This window comes from Podarcis erhardii (genome assembly GCF_964252035.2).
Source record: "Podarcis erhardii genome assembly, chromosome: 8".
In the NCBI taxonomy this organism is placed as follows: Eukaryota; Metazoa; Chordata; class Lepidosauria; order Squamata; family Lacertidae; genus Podarcis; species Podarcis erhardii.
Window position 1 is genome coordinate 4,473,882 of NC_138499.1, and position 18,251 is coordinate 4,492,132.

The 18,251-nt window shown below is 44.6% G+C and overlaps 1 protein-coding gene across 4 annotated transcripts in view; it reads right to left on the reverse strand.

Moving 5' to 3' along the window:
• The window catches only part of ADGRB1 (adhesion G protein-coupled receptor B1), a 381,906-nt gene that overhangs the window by 16,266 nt on the left and 347,389 nt on the right, over positions 1-18,251 (reverse strand). For 2 of the 4 annotated variants that reach the window (XM_081873967.1, XM_081873965.1), the window contains exons 25-27: positions 13,261-13,432; positions 10,400-10,495; positions 6,740-6,779 (exon numbers count right to left, since the gene is read on the reverse strand). In XM_081873967.1, coding sequence (XP_081730093.1) covers positions 6,740-6,779; positions 10,400-10,495; positions 13,261-13,432 — 308 coding nt within the window. Of the gene's footprint in view, positions 1-6,724; positions 6,780-10,399; positions 10,496-13,260; positions 13,433-18,251 lie in introns of all 4 variants that reach the window. The other 2 variants (XM_081873966.1, XM_081873964.1) reach the window with 1 other exon arrangement.

An 18,251-nucleotide genomic window follows, 5' to 3' on the forward strand; every position in this document is an offset into this window, starting at 1 on the left:
TGTCTACCCAGATATCCAAAATCCTGATGTCTGTTTTAAACTCCTTTGAGTTTATTGCTGATTTTATTTTTCCCCCTGAATGCTTAAGACTGTTGTTATTGACTGCTTTTACTGAAAATTTTATTGTTTTATTCTTATTGTAACTGCTTAGATTTTTCTTTTTTTAAAAAACAATCAAGTAATGTATACATAAAGTAAATAATAAAGTGTATTTTTGTCCCTTCCCTCTTTGAGAGATTAGATACAGAATATCCTCTGGATGCTTTCAGACCAAAAGAGCAGCTTCAGTGCTTATAAGAAAAGAGCCAAATTCTGAATGAGATGGAGAACATCACATGCAAACACACATATGCATCACAGATATAAGTAAACGATATATTGCTATTGCTCAGCCAACTGTCAGCTGCAAGGAAATGGTTGGCTTCTATGATACACCCCAGAGTCATGGAACCAAATACTTACCCAGCATATCAGCAGAACAGCTGCTTTACCTATTCCTCCCTGAAGAACAGGGGAAAGTAAAAGACCAACAAATATGGGCTTGGGGGCTTCATTCAAACAATTCCTGACTAAGGGCTGGAGCGTTTTGTTGTTGCTGCGTGGTTGTGTTATCTTGTAAAACACAACAGCAGGTTGTTGGGATTTAATTGGTCTGCTGTGGGGCCTTGAGCTTGCTAAGCCAGCAAAATTCAAGGGCAAGCCAGCAGAAACAATGACCCAAGCCTTTGTGAGACGGGCTTCCTTGCCTGGCACCCGTTAGATGATATGGACTACAACTCTGATTCTAAATGTGGGCACCAGCTTGGGGAAGGCTGGCTGGTCTAAGACATCTGGACATCCTGGGGTGCGGCAAACCCAATTGGGTAAGAGAACTGTGGTACTCAAACGTGACAACTGTGGGGGTGGGGGTGACTGAACTTCTGGAGTTTTCTATGAAATAGTAGACGTCTTGCAAGGAAAGATGGATGCATTTAGCTGTTTTTCCAAGTATCACTCATGAATTTAGACAACTCAAGGGATGCTTCCCAGGATATGTGTTTGTGTGTGTGTCACAGTGCTTGCTTTCCTCTTCCCTCCACATTTACCTTTCCTTTTGTGCCATGTCTATTAGGTTGTGAGCCCCTAAGGAGGGCCTGCCTGATCTTTTAACATCTCTGCAGTGCTTAGAAAACACCTGCTGCTTGTTTAAAATATTATAGAACAGTTGCACTGGAGAGTTAGGGTTGTAAAATGGAGCAAGGGCCGTTCTTCTGTTTGTTGGATGCCTTTGGTTTTGTTAAGGTTAAGATTGTCGGCGCTGAGAGAGATCAGAAGGATAAAAAGAGACACCACAGAGAGAGGAAATAAATGAAGACAGGGAGGGGAAAGAAGCCAGGAAGAGGGAGCGGTGAGAAGACGTCAGCAGAGAGGGAAGCGTCATGTTTGATCGAAGGGCGTCATATAGAGATGCCAAAAGGAAAAGCAATATGAGAATCTGCCTATGGGCATGTTGGCACTGGGATAATTTGTGGGAGCTCACACTCCCTTTTGAAACCTTGAAGCTGAAAAGAGAAGGCGATAAATAGTCCCCTGTTTGAAACAGGAGCGATGGGCTGCAGCTCACTCTCCAGCAAGCTGGCTCTTGTCGATGGGCACGGACTCTGCCCGCCAGCAAGGACACTCATTTGTAACACAAGCTGGCAGGGCAAGGATAGCAAGAGTCTGATGTGCCATAGAGTGAATCTGGTATTGGTGCTCCACCAGAAGGACAGCCTCCCTGGTCCTGAATGGGGTAACTGTGCCCATGAAGGACCAGGTGTGCAGCCTGGGAGTCATTTTGGACTTACAGCTGTTCATGGAGGCGCAGGTCAATTCTGTGTCCAGGGCAGCTGTTTACCTGCTCCATCTGGTACGCAGACTGAGATCCTCCCTGCCCGCAGACTGTCTCGCCAGAGTGGTGCATGCTCTGGTTATCTCCCACTTGGACTACTGCAATGCGCTCTATATGGGGCTACCTTTGAAGGTGACCCGGAAACAGCAACTAATCCAGAATGCGGCAGCTAGACTGGGGACTGGGGGCGGCCGCCGGGACCACATAACACCGGTCTTGAAAGGCCTACATTGGCTCCCAGTAGGTTTCCTAAGAGTATGGCTCTTTGATATATATCATGCATATATATACACGTCTCTCCTGTATTGGTCTCTGCAGCCACAGAAGGAGCTGTAACACTCTAATGGTTTGACTTCACTCCAAAAGTTGCCCTCTTCCCGACAAGGCAGACGGATGCATTATATGCATAGAAAATATGTGTTTTTGCATATAATTATTTGGGATTACAAAAGAAAAGAAAATAGAGATACAAAAATGTATTGGAGCTAGGCAAGGACTCACTGCAAGAGGCAGCCTGAAGTGGGCGGGGGGGGGGGGGGGCTTATTCAGGTCGAATCTCCCAGAATCCATATATAAATCCAACTAAGATGATTTCCTCTTCCATCTCTAGTTTCAAATCCCAGCAGGGAAGCTTGGACTACTGCAATACACTCTACGTGGGGCTACCTTTGAAGGTGACCCAGGAACCACAACTAATCCAGAATACGGCAGCTAGACTGGTGACTGGGAGTGGCCATATAACACCGGTCTTGAAATACCTACATTGGCTCCCAGTATGTTTCCAAGCACAATTCAAAGTGTTGGTGCTGACCTTTAAAGCCTTAAACAGCCTCAGTCCAGTATATCTGAAGGAGTGTCTCCACCCCCATCGTTCTGCCCGGACACTGAGGTCCAGCTCTGAGGGCCTTCTGGTGGTTCCCTCACTGCGAGAAGCCAAGTTACAGGGAACCAGGAAGAGGGCCTTCTCAGTCGTGGCACCTGCCCTGTGGAATGCCCTCCCTTCAGATGTCAAAGAGAAAAACAACTACCAGACTTTTAGAAGATATCTGAAGGCAGCCCTGTTTAGGGAAGCTTTTAATGTTTAATAGACTATTGCATTTTAATATTTTGTTGGAAGCCACCCAGAGTGGCTGGGGAAACCCAGCCAGATGGGCGGGGTATAAATAATAAATTATTATTATCTTGATAAGAAGCTTGACAACAAATAAAAAGGGAAAATGAGATGAGGGGATGGGCAGATAGACAGGATGGGGAAGGATTGATGAAGTTTATGCATGGAAATGGATGAATGGAAGGCAGAGATGAACGAAACAATGAGAGGAATAGCTCCACACGTTGCATTTTAACATTGCCTAGTGTTTTGTGTGTTCCCATAAATTTATACTGTATGGAGTCAGGAAACAGGTGCAAATCTGTCCTCTCACCCGGGAGATGGGACTGCCTCCATCTCCTCCGCATCAGGTAAGAGCACACCTGTTGGCAAACAAGAATCGGCTACAAGAAAGAGCATGATATAAACAGACAGAAAAAGAGAAGCCTGGAAAGGAAGGGGGAAAAACAAATCCAAGAAGGAAAATACAGAAATGATCATAGAGGTGCAGACAGCAATTAATTCTCAGCCTTAAGAAGAGATCCTGGTTTGGAAGATTGGAATTCTATGCAGGGTCGAAGACAGCTGGGGTTGTCCAGGATCTTTAAGGAAATCCCAAGAAGTGTCAAAGGTGTTTTTTAAGGTTTTATTTTACCCCTTCCCCTGGTTATTCAGGGTTGCAGGAGGAGAGCAGAGCATTTAAGGGAGGGTTGAAGCAGCACAGGGCATTCTTGAGAGAGTTCTCAGTTGCAACGGATGCAGCGCTGGGTCTATTTAAGCAGGGTGAGGGGTGGGAGGTGGGAAGAGGTTGGAGGCCCATGCAAGTCTGCCGGGCTGGGGCGATCAATTCCCAAAGGACGCGGGTAAGAGCAAGGGAGAAGCGGAGGAGACAGAGGATGCTGGAGGAATAAGCTCACCTATCACCTCTCCCAGAAGAGGGAAGGTCTAGAGGAAGAAATCCAATATGAGAGGATCCTGAAAAATCACTAAATGTCCTAATTTAAACATCTAGTTCTTATATGGTTAGGGCCATCAGGAGTGGATTTTCTGGCACGATGATCAGGTCTCATGAGCTGCTTCAGAACTGCCTGCCTATTGAACTGCAGGTGCCTTCATTTTATTCTTTTTCATGCCTGCTAAAAACATATTTATTTACACAAGACTATCCAGATGTTTGGAAATTTGATGTGAGTTTTAGCCTGTTTTGAGCCTATTGTTATTTTAACTTTTCAAATGTTTTAAATCAGTGGTTCCCAGTTTGCTGACTAGTGTGGATCCCCTATTCCCCCCCCCAAAAAAGTGAAGCCACAGACCCTCTACTTTGGAAATTTTTGATATCTGCATGGTGATTTTTGTTATGTGAATGGTGCTACAGACCCCCTGGGTAGCTTAAAAGCAGATCCGCTTTTCAAAATCATTGTTATTTTTCCTTATCGGTAATTTTATTGTTATCTTTTTTAAAAAACCATGTTGAGGGTCCCCCCCTCTTTTACAATCAAGCAGTGTGTAAAATTTATGAGATAGAAAGAAAGAAAGAAAGAAAGAAAGAAAGAAAGAAAGAAAGAAAGAAAAATAAATAAATAAATAAATAAATAAATAGGACTCGTCACTGCCTGCTTCAACCCATTTTCTGAAATGTTTTCCACCATTGAACTGCAATTGGGGAAGATGGTATAAGTACCCACACAATGATTAAACTGCTGTACCCAAATTCACTATGCCCCAATGAAAAGCCAATTCATGTGGATGTTATCATGGGTCAAAAATGGTTGTGGGAACCAGTGTTGGGAGTGCAATGCTTAATGTCACTCCAACAGGATAATAATAATAATAATAATAATAATAATAATAATAATAATGACGATGATGATGATGATGATGTCATTATAGGAACAACTGTTTAGAAACTGGTGCCGGAGTTTTGGTTTTCCTCTTCCCTCCCTGTTCCTTTTCCCTCTTATATCGTGTTGTTTTTTTGTTTGTTTGTTTTTTGCTTCTTTTAGATTGTAAAACTGCTGGATAGCAGTTTTGTTTTGAACAATCAAGCCACCCTTGAAGCCTTTTTGACTGAATAGCAGGGAGAAACTAAATAAATAAAGATCTGCCAAATACTAATAATAATAGACCTGCCAAGGGCCGACCTAACTGATAAATAAAGGCAGTCATTTTCATTCAAGTATAAAGTGAGTCTATTTTTTTTTTTATATGAGAAGGGGCACAGAGGGGAGGGCACCTGAATCTTCTGCCCCTCTCCCCATGCCCCCTAACCTCCAGGCACTTTTTCCCTTAGAAAGAGCTTGAAGGAAGAGGGCATGAAGAGGGTTCAGCTCCTCATCAATGCCAAAGTCACTTCTGCCCTTTGGAAGAGGTGGAGCTGTGGGCTTCACGGCCCCATCACATGCGTAGAGGCTGGAACCCAGCCCTCGCACGATTGAGGGGATTCCCAGTCGCGTCACCTCCTGGCCAGCCAATTGGCTAGCTTAGGGGGTGTGGCCTGCCTTATTTAAACCAGGACACAGCCAGGGATCTCCCTCTTTGCTGCCTACCAGCTGTTCCTGCTTTTCCCACCCTCCCGCCCTATAAGGTTTTCGTTCTTTGACCTTGCTATGGACATTGCTTGGTCGCTGTTGAGGGGCCTGGTAGGAATTTTTCCACGTGGCAAATTGGCACCAGCCACTTGGTTTTCGCCTAAAGGTAAAGAGACCCCTGACCATTAGGTCCAGTCATGACCGACTCTGGAGTTGCGGCGCTCATCTCGCTTTACTGGCCAAGGGAGCCAGCGTACAGCTTCCGGGTCATGTGGCCAGCATGACTAAGCCGCTTCTGGCGAACCAGAGCAGCGCACAGAAACAGCGTTTACCTTCCCACCGGAGTGATACCTATTTATCTACTTGCACTTTGATGTGGTTTCGAACTGCTAGGTTGGCAGGAGCAGGGACCAAGCAAATTGTCACAACTTTCTTGGTATTGGCAGTTAGGCATTGGTATTGGTATTGCTCTGTAGATGGAAGAGGGGAGGAAGTGCCATCACCTGCCCTGCATATTGAAGGGGAGTCCGTTAAAGGATTCTGGGGAGTGTGGCCCTTTCTGAAGCCTAAGGAGGTGAGGGCCTAAGGCACGCCCCTAGCAGTGACCCCGGGGGAGTCCCTAGTTGATGTGCATCAGCAGGACTCCCCTACTGGTGGTTAACCCTTCCCGGACTTCAAGCAGATGGGCTGGAGCCGGATATAGTCGGTTAGGACCAATGCCTATGCCAATACCGCTCACCACCTGTAACCAATAAAGTTGTGGCCTTATTTAGCCCATTAACCTTAATAATTGTGTGGTGTCATAATTTTCACTGGGGGTGGGGTGGGGTGGAACTGGCCATGCAATTAGACCCTCCCATGCCATCTGGGCTCTAGATGCGAATGGTGCAGTCATGGGATTAAGTCAGCCTGGCTTCCGCCAATGTGTCCAGTTTGGGCCTAGGTCTCTTCTTCCTCTATCCACGCCCCTTCCAAAAGCCTGTCCCCATGGAGGTTGCCCTTGACCTCAGCCAAGCCCCAAGCATATAGGAGGGCAGCGGAGGAGAGTTAGCCTCAGGAGATGGGAGGAGGCAGGAGCTCTTGAGGGGCAGGAACGGCCAGGAGCAGCTCAGACGCACAGACCAGACACAACACAACTTTTGTCATGAACAGACAGCAAGGATATATATCGTAAGAAAGAAAAGGAAATTAAGGTCAAGCTCAATCCCCAAACCAGGTCACTTGTTGATTTCTCACCTGTGATGTGCTCACCTGATCTACAAGCCATATCCACGTCTTTCTCAAAATCAGTCTGGAAGACAGAGAAAACAGAAGGGGGCGGTGGTCAACAAGGCAGAGGGGAGGGGGTGGTTATGGGGTGGCAGAGGAAAGGGGGGCCTCAAATCCATCATTACTGGCACATTTCCAGAACTAGCAAGCAAAGAGTCACAACAACAAGACCCTGGCGTGAACAAAAGGGGAGTTATTGAGAGGTAAAAGTGTTCAGGTGCCATTGTCCACTTCTGCCCCGTTGTCTAATGTTTCTTTCACACTGCAGCACCTCTGGCGTTATGGAACTGTGGCTTTTTGTCAATTCACTCCCACAGTTCACTCCAGTCTTTGATGGGTGCAGATGATGGTCTGAATGCGTAACCATAACCGGATTTTTCATTTAGATCTGTATCTGAAACCATTCCGAGTTATCAGCCTGGGCAACGGACAATTTCCAACTGAGTTAGGCGAGGAAGGTTTCGTTAAATCAGAAATGGCTCTTTGTTTCTTGAAACGCAACGTGAAACAAAAGGCAGATTTCGGTGTGTCTTGTGCAGGATCAGACTCACACACAAGTCTCCCAAGTCTTGGCGATGTGAAACTTCTCCCAGGCCTTTGGTCAATTAAACAATCTGTTTTAAATGGTATGGGTTTCTGTTTGTTACTGTGGTATGTATTGTTGTGTTTTTATATTGTCAACCTCCCTGTGATCCTTGGATGAAGGGTAGTGTATAAATTTTAACAACAACAACAACAACAACAACAACAATAATAATAATTTTTCCAGGGCTAAGTGAGCTGCAGTTTCTGGAATCACCTAACACAGAAATTAGCACTAAACATGCACTATATTCCATTAATTTTCTGGAAGTGGCCTTTATTTCGCATGAAAGCTCAAATATAATATGGAAATTGAGAGTTAGAGAAATGTTGGGGAAATGGGGAAAGGCTGGGGGAATGCTGCCTTTGGCAGGAATCAACATATTATTGGGATGGAGACAATTATGCCAATCCTTCTTCACGTCTGATCCTGTCTAATTTGCTATCTGAGAATTCTTTGGGAAAATAATCTCTGAAAGGACCTGTTGATGGCATTTTACCATTGTACTGTGGAGAGTGTATTAACTTGTTGTCTCTGTGTGTGGTTTGGGAGCTGAATGGTCAGGGAAAAAACAATGCTGTCCAGGGTTGTAAAGACTGCAGAGAGAATAATTGGGTGCACTCTTCCCACCTTGGATCAAATCTACGCTTCCAGGTGCCATTAGGAAGCTGCAGAGATAGCGCAGGATAGGGTGCACCCCGGAAATGATCTCTTTCAGCTTCTGCCTTCTGGAAGAAGGTCCAGGGTTATAAAGACCAGGACTAGCCGCCTGAGAAACAGTTTCTATCCAAATGCGATTTTGGTTTTAAAAGCAGTGTAAGGTAGTCTCTGTGGGAGTATATTGTATTTAATTATGGGGTATCAGAGTTTTTAGGGGGCTAACCAGGCTGGGATAGCTGGGATAGCAGGCTTGTTGGTTTTTGAATGTGTGATGTAGATTTTTTTCAGTTTCGTTGTTCTGTCTGGGACAATGACAATAAAGATTATCGTATAAAGATTATTGTATTGTTATGTCAAAACAAAACAAATTCCTTCCAGTAGCACCTTAAAGACCAACTAAGTCAGTTCTTGGTATGAGCTTTCGTGTGCATGCACACTTCTTCAGATACCTGAAGTGCATGCACACGAAAAGCTCATACCAAGAACTGACTTAGTTGGTCTTTAAGGTGCTACTGGAAGGAATTTGTTTTGTTTTGACTATGGCAGACCAACACGGCTACCTATCTGTAACTGTATTGTTATGTGTTTGGGAAGGAAACTGGTAGCTGCTTGTGCATATTCTTGCACATATGAGCTGGAGGAGAAAACTGCATGCTGAGACTCTTCTGCAAGTCAGTTGGTGGGTCGGAGACGCATTCAGATATGCACCCCTGTCAAATGCAACAGATCAGGAAAGCAGAATCTGAATCCAGACACACATTCAATGCACATTCAGTTGAAGCTAGTGATTGGAGAAAGGCCTGAGCAAAATTGAACAATGGTCCGCCTCAGCACAAGACAACTTCTTACAAGTACGAATTCTCAAGAGAGCCTTTTGTGGCTGTGCAAGAGCTAACTGGGCAGAAAAGTGGAATATTCTGTGGAAATCAAGAGACATCCCCCCCCAAGTCCTGCTAATTTATGAGACTAGAAAAGCTGATTTTCCCCTCGTTTCATTCCTCTCTTTCGTTAAATAATTTCTTTTATTTTTTAAAAAAGAATCAAGGTGGTGTACAATGAAACTATTGAAGCCACCAAACACAGAACAAATGACTAATGCAGAATCCAATTCATTCTCTAAAAACACTTGGTTGAAATACGTACATTTTCAGCAGATGACATCAGGATTATAGGTGCCTGTCTTATTCCCATAGGAACAGTGTCCCAAGTTACTGTTGCCACTACGCTAAAATCCTAGGTTCGTCTAGAGACTTAAACTAATATGGGATAACTCTGGGATTGTTAGGAGGGTTCCTCCTGATGATCACAAGTGATCTGGCCTGTGTATACAAGGGATAAGGTGGTCCTTCGTATAATCTCATCCTAGGCCATTTAAAACTTTTGGATACTACTAATAATACCTGAAACCTAATTTCCTATTGGACTGACAGCCGGTGCAGGGCTTTCTGCACAGCTGTGATGTTGTTTTGATCTTTCAAAATATAAAGCAACTGGTACATTTCCATAAATGAAATATATAAAGCATTATTTAATCATCTAACCTATGGGGAAACTTGGTGCAAGCGAATGGGGATGAATGGAAAATAAACAGGCTGTCTGGAGGTGACCTCACAGACATGTGGAGTCAACGCGGGACTCCATGAATTTGAAAGTGGCACCGCCCTTGTCACACTAATAATAATAATAATAATAATAATAATAATAATAATAATAATAATAATAATTTTATTATTTGCACTCTGCCCACCTGACTGTGTTGCTCCAGCCCCCCTGGGTGGCTTTAGACAAATATAAAAGCATAATAAAACATCAAACATTAAAAACTTTAAAGCCCTAAACAGCCTCGGTCCAGTATACCTGAAGGAGTGTCTCCACCCCCATTGTTCTGCCCGAACACTTAGGTCCAGCTTTGGCGGTTCCCTCGCTGCGAGAAGTAAGGTTACAGGGAACCAGACAGAGGGCCTTCTCGGCAGTGGCACCCGCCATGTGGAACGCCCTCCCACCAGATGTCAAGGCAATAAACAACTATTTTACTTTTAAAAGACAACTGAAGACAGCCCTGTTTGGGGAAGTTTTTAATGTCTGGTGCTGTATTGTTTTTAATATTCGGTTTATTATTTATTCCCCAGCCAGATGGGCGGGGTATAAATAATATATTATTATTATTATTATTATTATTATTATCATTATTATTATTAAACTTTGCCAAACTGGGCTGCCTTCAGATGTCTTCTAGAAGTTGCTATTTAACTCCCTGACATCTGATGGGAGGGCATTCTGCAGCATGGGTGCCACTACCAAGAAGGCCCTCTGCCTGGTTCCCTGTAACTTCAGTACAGAAGAGAAAAACTGCATTTTCCTCATTCCTTAACAGAGGAACAAGAGGCACTTTATCCTACCATGAGCTGAGCATGTCCGTTCTGAAACGACCCCCCAGAATCTCCATTTCCTTCTTCCTGGCGGTCCACCACTCGGCATTTCACAGCATCCTGCACCTGGGAAAATGCGTGGCACGAGAGAAAATTGGATCAGAGCGTCATAAGGAGCAAAAGGAAAGGAATGAGGCGCAGTAAGTCATTTCAGCACCAGGACAGAGGCACACCCAGCAGAATCTGCTTAGAGCGGCCCGTTTGACCAGCCCATGGACCCCCGCCGCCTGCTCAAGGACCCCAGCCACCCCCTCGGTCAGCTCACTGTTGGAAAAATGCCCAGGAAGGCCACCACCTTCCCAAGACACTGAGGTGTTTCTCCGGTGGTCACCCTCTGGCTGTAATTCTTCCTCAGTCCAGAGAGACCACTAATAAGCGACCCCTCCCTCCTCAGAGGAGCACACTCGTCTTCTGGCATCCCATTGCAGGAGAAAGAGACAATCAGTAGCTCTAAACTACTTTATTTACATTGTCTATACATAGAGCTTCCATCAGCGTGTCTGGTCTCTCTGAGCTGCAGTACAGAAGAGCACACTTCACTCAGAAGTGAAAGTAACTTCTTTTTTCTTTAAAAAAAATAAAATTTATTCAAGTTTTAAAGATTACAAAAAGAAAATTAGAAACAACAACCAAAAAAGAAAAAAAAATACAGAAAAAATACAAAGTTAGAAAAAGAAAAACAGCTCAAACTTTTACATAGCTTTCTTTCCTTTGCTTATTTCCTTGACCTCCTCACACCTCCCTTTTTTGTATTCTACTTCAATTAGATATTTCAGCAAATCCTTTCCAGCTTTGTTTTTATCCTAATAATTTATCTTAATATACTGTAATTTTACATTCTCGTCTTTCACCAATTAAAAAATCAATTTTTACCTAATCCTTTATATCATTTCTGCTAAAACCACATTACTTCATTCCAACATCCTTCTAACATTCCTTAATTTTACAATGTTTCTGTAGATAGTCTTTAAATTTTTTCCAATCTTCTTCCACCAACTCTTCACCTTGGTCTCGGATTCTGCCAGTCATTTCCGCCAGTTCCATATAGTCCATCACTTTCATCTGCCATTCTTCCCGGGTGGACGAAAGTAACTTCTACAGTACTGAGACTGAGCAGAGACTTCCTGTCTCACGCTCTCAGACACTCACATGATGTAAACAACCATTCTGCTGCTCTCTGCGCAGCTGGCGAGATAAAAATCCTAACACTCACATGCGCTGCACTAAACCAGCGCCTTCCACAATGCTGGCTGGCTTCCCATTGGCTGCAGGAAGCTGTGCACAACTCCTCTGTGCCAGAAGGAGCACCGGAAATAGCGTTTGCACATGGGTGCGTGCTCACACACACTCCGGCCCACCGCGGCATCTGCGGGACTGTGAACCGGCCCAAGCCACAAAAACTTTGACGAACCCTGGCTTAGAGGTTTCATTGCAATTAGGCAGTATAAGCACGTTGTGAAATAAATAAATAAAATTTATAGAATGGGTCCTTACAACAACCTGGGGATGAGGGCGGAAAGAGAATGGGCCCTCAAAATTTTTTAAGGAATGGTACTAGAATTTATCAATTCATCCATCTTTATTAAGCAACGTCCCCTCTGAGGCAGAACATCGCCATCATGGCTAACAGCCACAGATAGCCTTCTCCTCCACAAATTTGTACAATCCTCTTTTAAAGCCTATCTAGGTTGGTGGCCATCACGGCCTCCATAGTTTAACCATGCACTGTGTGAAGAAGAACTTTCTTCACTACTGTGTAGCTAAAGATTATGGGATGGGAATCAGAGTGGCTTGTAGATTTTATTAAAGCCCCCTATACCCCACCTCCCAAGGGATGCGGGTGGCGCTGTGGGTTAAACCACAGAGCCTAGGGCTTGCTGATCAGAAGGTTGGCGGTTCGAATCCCCATGACGGAGTGAGCTCCCGTTGCTCGGTCCCTGCTCCTGCCAACCTAGCAGTTGACAGATCAAAGGAGACTGGGACAATGCCTTCTGATCCAGTAATTATACAAAGCAATATATGGTCTTTTCTCAAGCAAGGCAAGATTTGAGTTTGGGCTGAGCCAAATCAGTATACTTGAAGGAGCGTCGCCACGCCCATCATTTAGCGGGGACACTGAGGTCCACCTCCAAGGGCCTGCGAGAAGGTAGGTTACAGGGAACCGGGCAGAGGGCTTTCTCGGTGGTGCCACCCGCTCTGTGGAATGCCCTCCCATCAGATGTCAAGGAGATAAACAACTATCTGACTTTTAGAAGACACCTGAAGGCAGCTCTGTTTAGGGAAGTTTTTAATGTTTGATGTTTTATGGTATTATTATTATTATTATTATTATTATTATTATTATTATTATTCTGTTGGCTGGGAAAACCCAACCAGATGGGCAGGGTATAAATTATTATTATTATTATTAATAATAATAATAATTTTTATTTATTTATACCCTGCCCTTCCCAGTTCAGAAAACTGGGCTCAGGGCGGCTAACAACAAATTTAAAACACTTAATTAATGCAACAAAAAACAGCATAAAATACAGTATAAAATGTGAATAACAATAAATTCAGAATTCAAAAATCAGTTTGGGGGGAAATCCATCTAATAAACATTAGATTATTACCAGGGCTAGCTGGCTAAATTAGTCCTATTTGAGCCAGCGGGGAGACCAGGGGAGAATTAGCTGTAGGATCCTTGAGCAGGTAATCTTCATAAAAAGGGGAGAGGGAGGGAAGGAAGGGGAATAAAAGATCAGGCTACGTTCAAGTTGAAAGCCAGGTGGAATAGCTCTGTCTTACAGGCCCTGCAGAAGGATTATTATGCCTGCTCAGATGCTTACCTCTCTTCTCAGGATGCAGTGGACCATCACAATGACAAAGCCTTCCAAGGAGTCGAAGACTGCGAAAAGAATTTGGAAGAGGGCTGACCGGCGGTCCGTGATGGCCAGCACTGCTGACATCCAGGTGAGGGCGAGGAGAGGTAGGACCACACAGGAGCTCCACAGCGATGCCCTGCGAGAGGGAAGAGAAGAGACCATCGTTGAGCCTTCCTTGCCATTCCAGTTGCGAAGCAGCAGCCCTTCAAGCGAGCGGATCCCCCAAACCTCTGCTTCCCAAAGGGCGACAGAGGAATAATTTCTGGTAGAGGGAGGGTTGTCCTGAACGGTTTCCGAGCTATCAACGGGACATTCTGGTCGATCGAGGAAAGGGGCTGACAGGGTTTCTGACCAAGGAAGGAGCCATATGTAAACATAAAATAACGATGCACACTGAGAAAACAGGTGGGACCATGGTGTAGTGGTTAGAGCATCAGATTAGGACCTGTGAAATCAGGGTGTGTATCCTCTTACTTGGCCATGAAACTCACTGGGTGATCTTGGGCCAGGCACTGACTCTCTCAGTCCAACCTACCTCACAGGGGTGTCGTGGGGCTTAACTGAAGAGGTGGAGAACAATATCCACCACCTTGAGCTGGGTTGTTAAATAAGGAGGGGGAGAAACATGTATACCACCTTGAGCTCCTTGGAGGGAAAGGTGGGATAGAAAATTTAATAATAATAATAGTAATAATAATAATAATGGTATTAATGCCTACCCTAACTTAACCTACACACTCCACACCTAAGATATCTTCTATGGGCTGGGTTTTGAGGATGAAAAGTGGTTGCGTCTTCATCCTAGAATTCTAGGGGTGTAGCTTGACACACTTTGAACCCCTCATCCTCTGCTTTGCATTCCATCTTGCCTGTTGAAGAACAAAAAAGCTCTCCACACGTTTCTGATATCTTGGTTGGTCCCAGTAAAAGTATTACCCAGCTGTTGATTTTGGATCTCTCTCTCGGAGCTTCCAGGAAAACTACCTGTTTGCTCTTGCAATCACTTGCTGGATCCTGAGGAGACTCCTTTAGAGTAGAAAACCTGCTTTAATTATACCTGATTTGCCTTAGATTAGTTAAATTCTGAATCGAGAGCACCTTAATGAGCTGTTTAACCAAGAGCTAGATTCGATGACTGCTAGTTTCTTTCAATGACGCATAAAGCAACTCTCTGTTGCCCAAGGGGCAAAGCAATGCAAGACTTCCAAAGTGGACCAGTCTTGAGCTTCAGATTTCAAACGGATAAGAAGATAGTCCAATACTAAGCGTTTTGGTCCCTGCAATTTATTTTGGAGAGGTTGCGTGAATTGCTAAATGAGTACTCTGTGCCCAAGCCCAAGAAAGGCAGTGTGATGTAGTGGTTAGAGTGTCGGACTAGGGCCTGGGAGACCGGAATTCAAATCTCCACTTGGCCATGAAGCTCACTGGGTGGCCTTGGGCCAGTGACTGCCTCTCAACCTAATCTACCTCACAGGGGTGTCGTGGGGCTTAACTGAAGAGGTGGAGAACAATATCCACCACCTAGAGCTCCTTGTAGAAGAAGGTGGGGGTAAAAATAATGCAATGATGAATCCAGGATTGCCTCATGTGTACTGGGTTTTTAAGATGTGCTATATCTTCCATGCAATCCATTATTTTTAGATCTTTCCACAAAACAGGTCTTTATTCGCAACGAAGCCCAAAATTTCTTGTGATATTTTTGGAGGTGATTCCCCCTTTTTGAACCAGCCCCAATTTGCAAAAACAACTACATATGAGAGAGAGAGAGAGAGAGAGAGGTCTACTTATGTGACAGCGCAACATAAGCCTGTTTGCAGAAGATGCGGGGGCAAATATTTCAAGCAGGGTACATGTGGAATAAGGCAACATCAGCTGGGGAGGGTCATAGCTCAGTGGTAGAGTATCGGCCTTGCAAGCAAAAGGTTTCAGGTTCAGTCCCTGCCATCTCCAGGTAGGGTTTGGAGAGACTCTCTATCTGAAATCCTGGAGAGCTTCTGCCAGTCAGTGTAGGCAATTCTGGGTTAGATGGACCAAAATCAGCTTTGTGTGTTCCTGTTGCAGCTGGGTCTTCTCTGAGTATTCATCTATTTCATTTTATGCTATATACTTGGGTGGAATCAAGGCCACTTGGGTGGAATCAAGGCCACTTCATAACTGGTTCTTAGCCTCTTCTTCTAGAAACATATTTCCCCCTTACCTGGTATCAACTTATAATCTTGTCTAAATTTGCATGAACAAATTAAACAACCTATTTCTGTAGCAAATGGTGAGAAGAAGATGCTCAGTGAGTATTTTCCCCCTCAATGGTAACCAGAGGCAACATGGATATTTAGCCTTGGGGAAAGTCTGATTTTGATAATACTCACATGAGCAAAGTGTTCTAAAGGGGGCGTGGGATTCTCTTTGGACTGGCAGAGGGGGATTTGATTAAAAAAAGGAATAGTTTTCAAACTGAGCCATAAATCTGGTAAAAATAAATAAATAAATACAAAACCATACTCTGCACCCAAAAACTCCACCATCCACCTCCTTTTTTCAGGTGTGCTCCCCACCTCTTTCTCAAACATATGACATTGGCTAGCAGGACATCCCAACAAAGGCACCCTTTTACAACTTGGAAGTTAATAAAATGGACTTAGGGACATGCACAGGGTGGGAAGAACAGAACACAGCCCAATCCAAAAAAGTGAACAGCGACAACACATGGAACAGGGGCAGGGAGACGGAGAGAGATCAATGAAACAGTAGCACAGGTAATATTCCATGCAAGGAAGAAGAGAGTCAATTTGTCCATCATTTCTCTAAGAGATCAGTTGTTGGGATTTTGCATTTGCAGTAATTAGGAGCCGTTCAGATTTGCTTATCCCTGAGCCATCCATTGCAAAAGGGAATCTTGAGTCTTGATGAGACTTTTCCACTAGGCGACGTACCAAACCCAGCCTTAGGTCCTCTTCCTCACTTCCTTGAAGCACTTGCAGTTTCTGCCAGTTCTAGCAATGGATAACATTGATGACCCTAACATGGGGGAGGGCTGTAGCTCAGAGGTGGTTCAACCCCCAGTGTCTCTGGGTAGGACTGGGAGAGTTCCCAGCCTGAAACCCAGTCAGTGTAGACTGTGTGAACTAGATGGACCAAAGGTCCAATTCTGTACAGGGCAGATTTCTATGTTTTGGTGTTCCTATGAGTCTGTCTGCTACAAATTCACATGCTCAGATTTTGTGCAAACGGATAGTCAAAGGTGCCCTTCCAGAATTAAAGCAACAGGTTTCCCCCCAAAAAAAACTTCATAATAGGAAGCCAGGAAGGGGATCAGGAGGAATCTCCCCAATCTTTGGGGGTTGTTAATTCTCAGATATCAAGGGTACACATGCAAGAGCTGAAGGTGGCATGGAAATGGGAGATTCCAAAGGAACAGGTAGGCAATGAGCTTATGTGGGACAGAAAGAAAGGAAGGAAGGAGAACCTGGTTGAAGAGAGATTGCCAGGAGAGCGATGTGAGGAAATTTTAGGGGATGCTGAAGCCGGGAGCTGCAGGGAGCAGGTCTGAAGGAGAAAGGTGAGTTGAGCAGTATGGAGAAAGATGGGTGCATGGAGAAGAGGTCTCCTGGAGGTAGGGCAAGGATAAGGCAGGGAGGAAGGTCCAGCAAGGAGCTTAGGATGCTCTATGAAAGAGTCACAGGGAGCAGTGAGAAGAAGAAAGGCAAGTGTTTCATGTGCCAAACAGGAATCAGCAGCAGGATTGGAGAAAGAAATGTGAGAAGAGGAAGGCAAGGTAGAAGCAGAATGTACGTCTCTGGGGTCTTCAAGGGTCTTGGACTGTAATAGGATATCTGTTTCTATCTTTAGGCCATGGCTCCCTTAGAGTGGAAAAAAAGGAAGTCAGCATGAAGGCAGGAGAAGAGGCAAAAGGGTGAAGGAAATGTGGGATGTTTCAGGTTTTTGAATAGCAAGGCTGTTTTACTGGGGGAGTTTCCCTGCAAAGCTAATTTCTTATGGTTTCTTATTAACCACAATAGGATTCAGAATGCAGCAGTCTGATTGGTCCTAGAACAATAGGATTCAGAATGCAGCAGTCTGATTGGTCCTAGAACAACAGGATCCAGAATGCAGCTGGCTGATTGGTTCACAGGAGCCACCCAATCCAACTCCAGGTGGAAGTGAATCCGCAACCTGATTGGCCTACAGGAGAATCCCAGAATTAGCCAATCATGTGGGGCCCATTGTGTAAATAATGTATATAAAGCAGACATTTTGGGGGAACTTCCATTCCTCACTACTATGAGCTGAATAAAGAGCATGAAATCCACACTTGACTCCGAGTATATTTCAACCAGGTTGCAAAAACCTTGTCATTCCTATAACAGCATATAGGTAGAACACCGTATTGATCAGCTGAGAAGAAGGCCTGGCTGGTGGAGGTCTTGTCTTAATCACAATCACCTTGTCTTAATCAACAGGGTCTTGGACAAATCTTTACCCCAACCACAGCTGGAGGTTTGCTTTTCTTCTACAGAGAAGAGGGATCAAAGATGACTTCCTGCCACCCTTCCTCCAAAATGCTATATGTCTTTGAGATGAAGGAGGACAGTGTCTGTGAGAGTGAAGCAAAGCAGATTTCGGGTAGCTCTGTGAGTAGCTCTGTGAGTAGGTAGAAGATGCCAGCAGAACATCCGGGGTAGATTTGGGTGAGGGATATGGAACAGCACAAAAACTGCACTTCAGGCCTCTATTCCAGGCAGTCTCCCTCCATCTCAACCTCTTCTTAAGCCCAACACAAGAAAAATGTCTACAGTTACTCCTCATTCTTTTTTCTTTTCTATCCCTTGCCCTGCTCCCTTAATACCTAGCCCAGCCATCTTCAACTTGGCTTTCTCCAGCTGCTTTGAGCTACATAACTCAGGAGTGAGCTTCTATTCTGCTGCTCCAGAGGGTAGGACCTGAACTGATGGAGACCT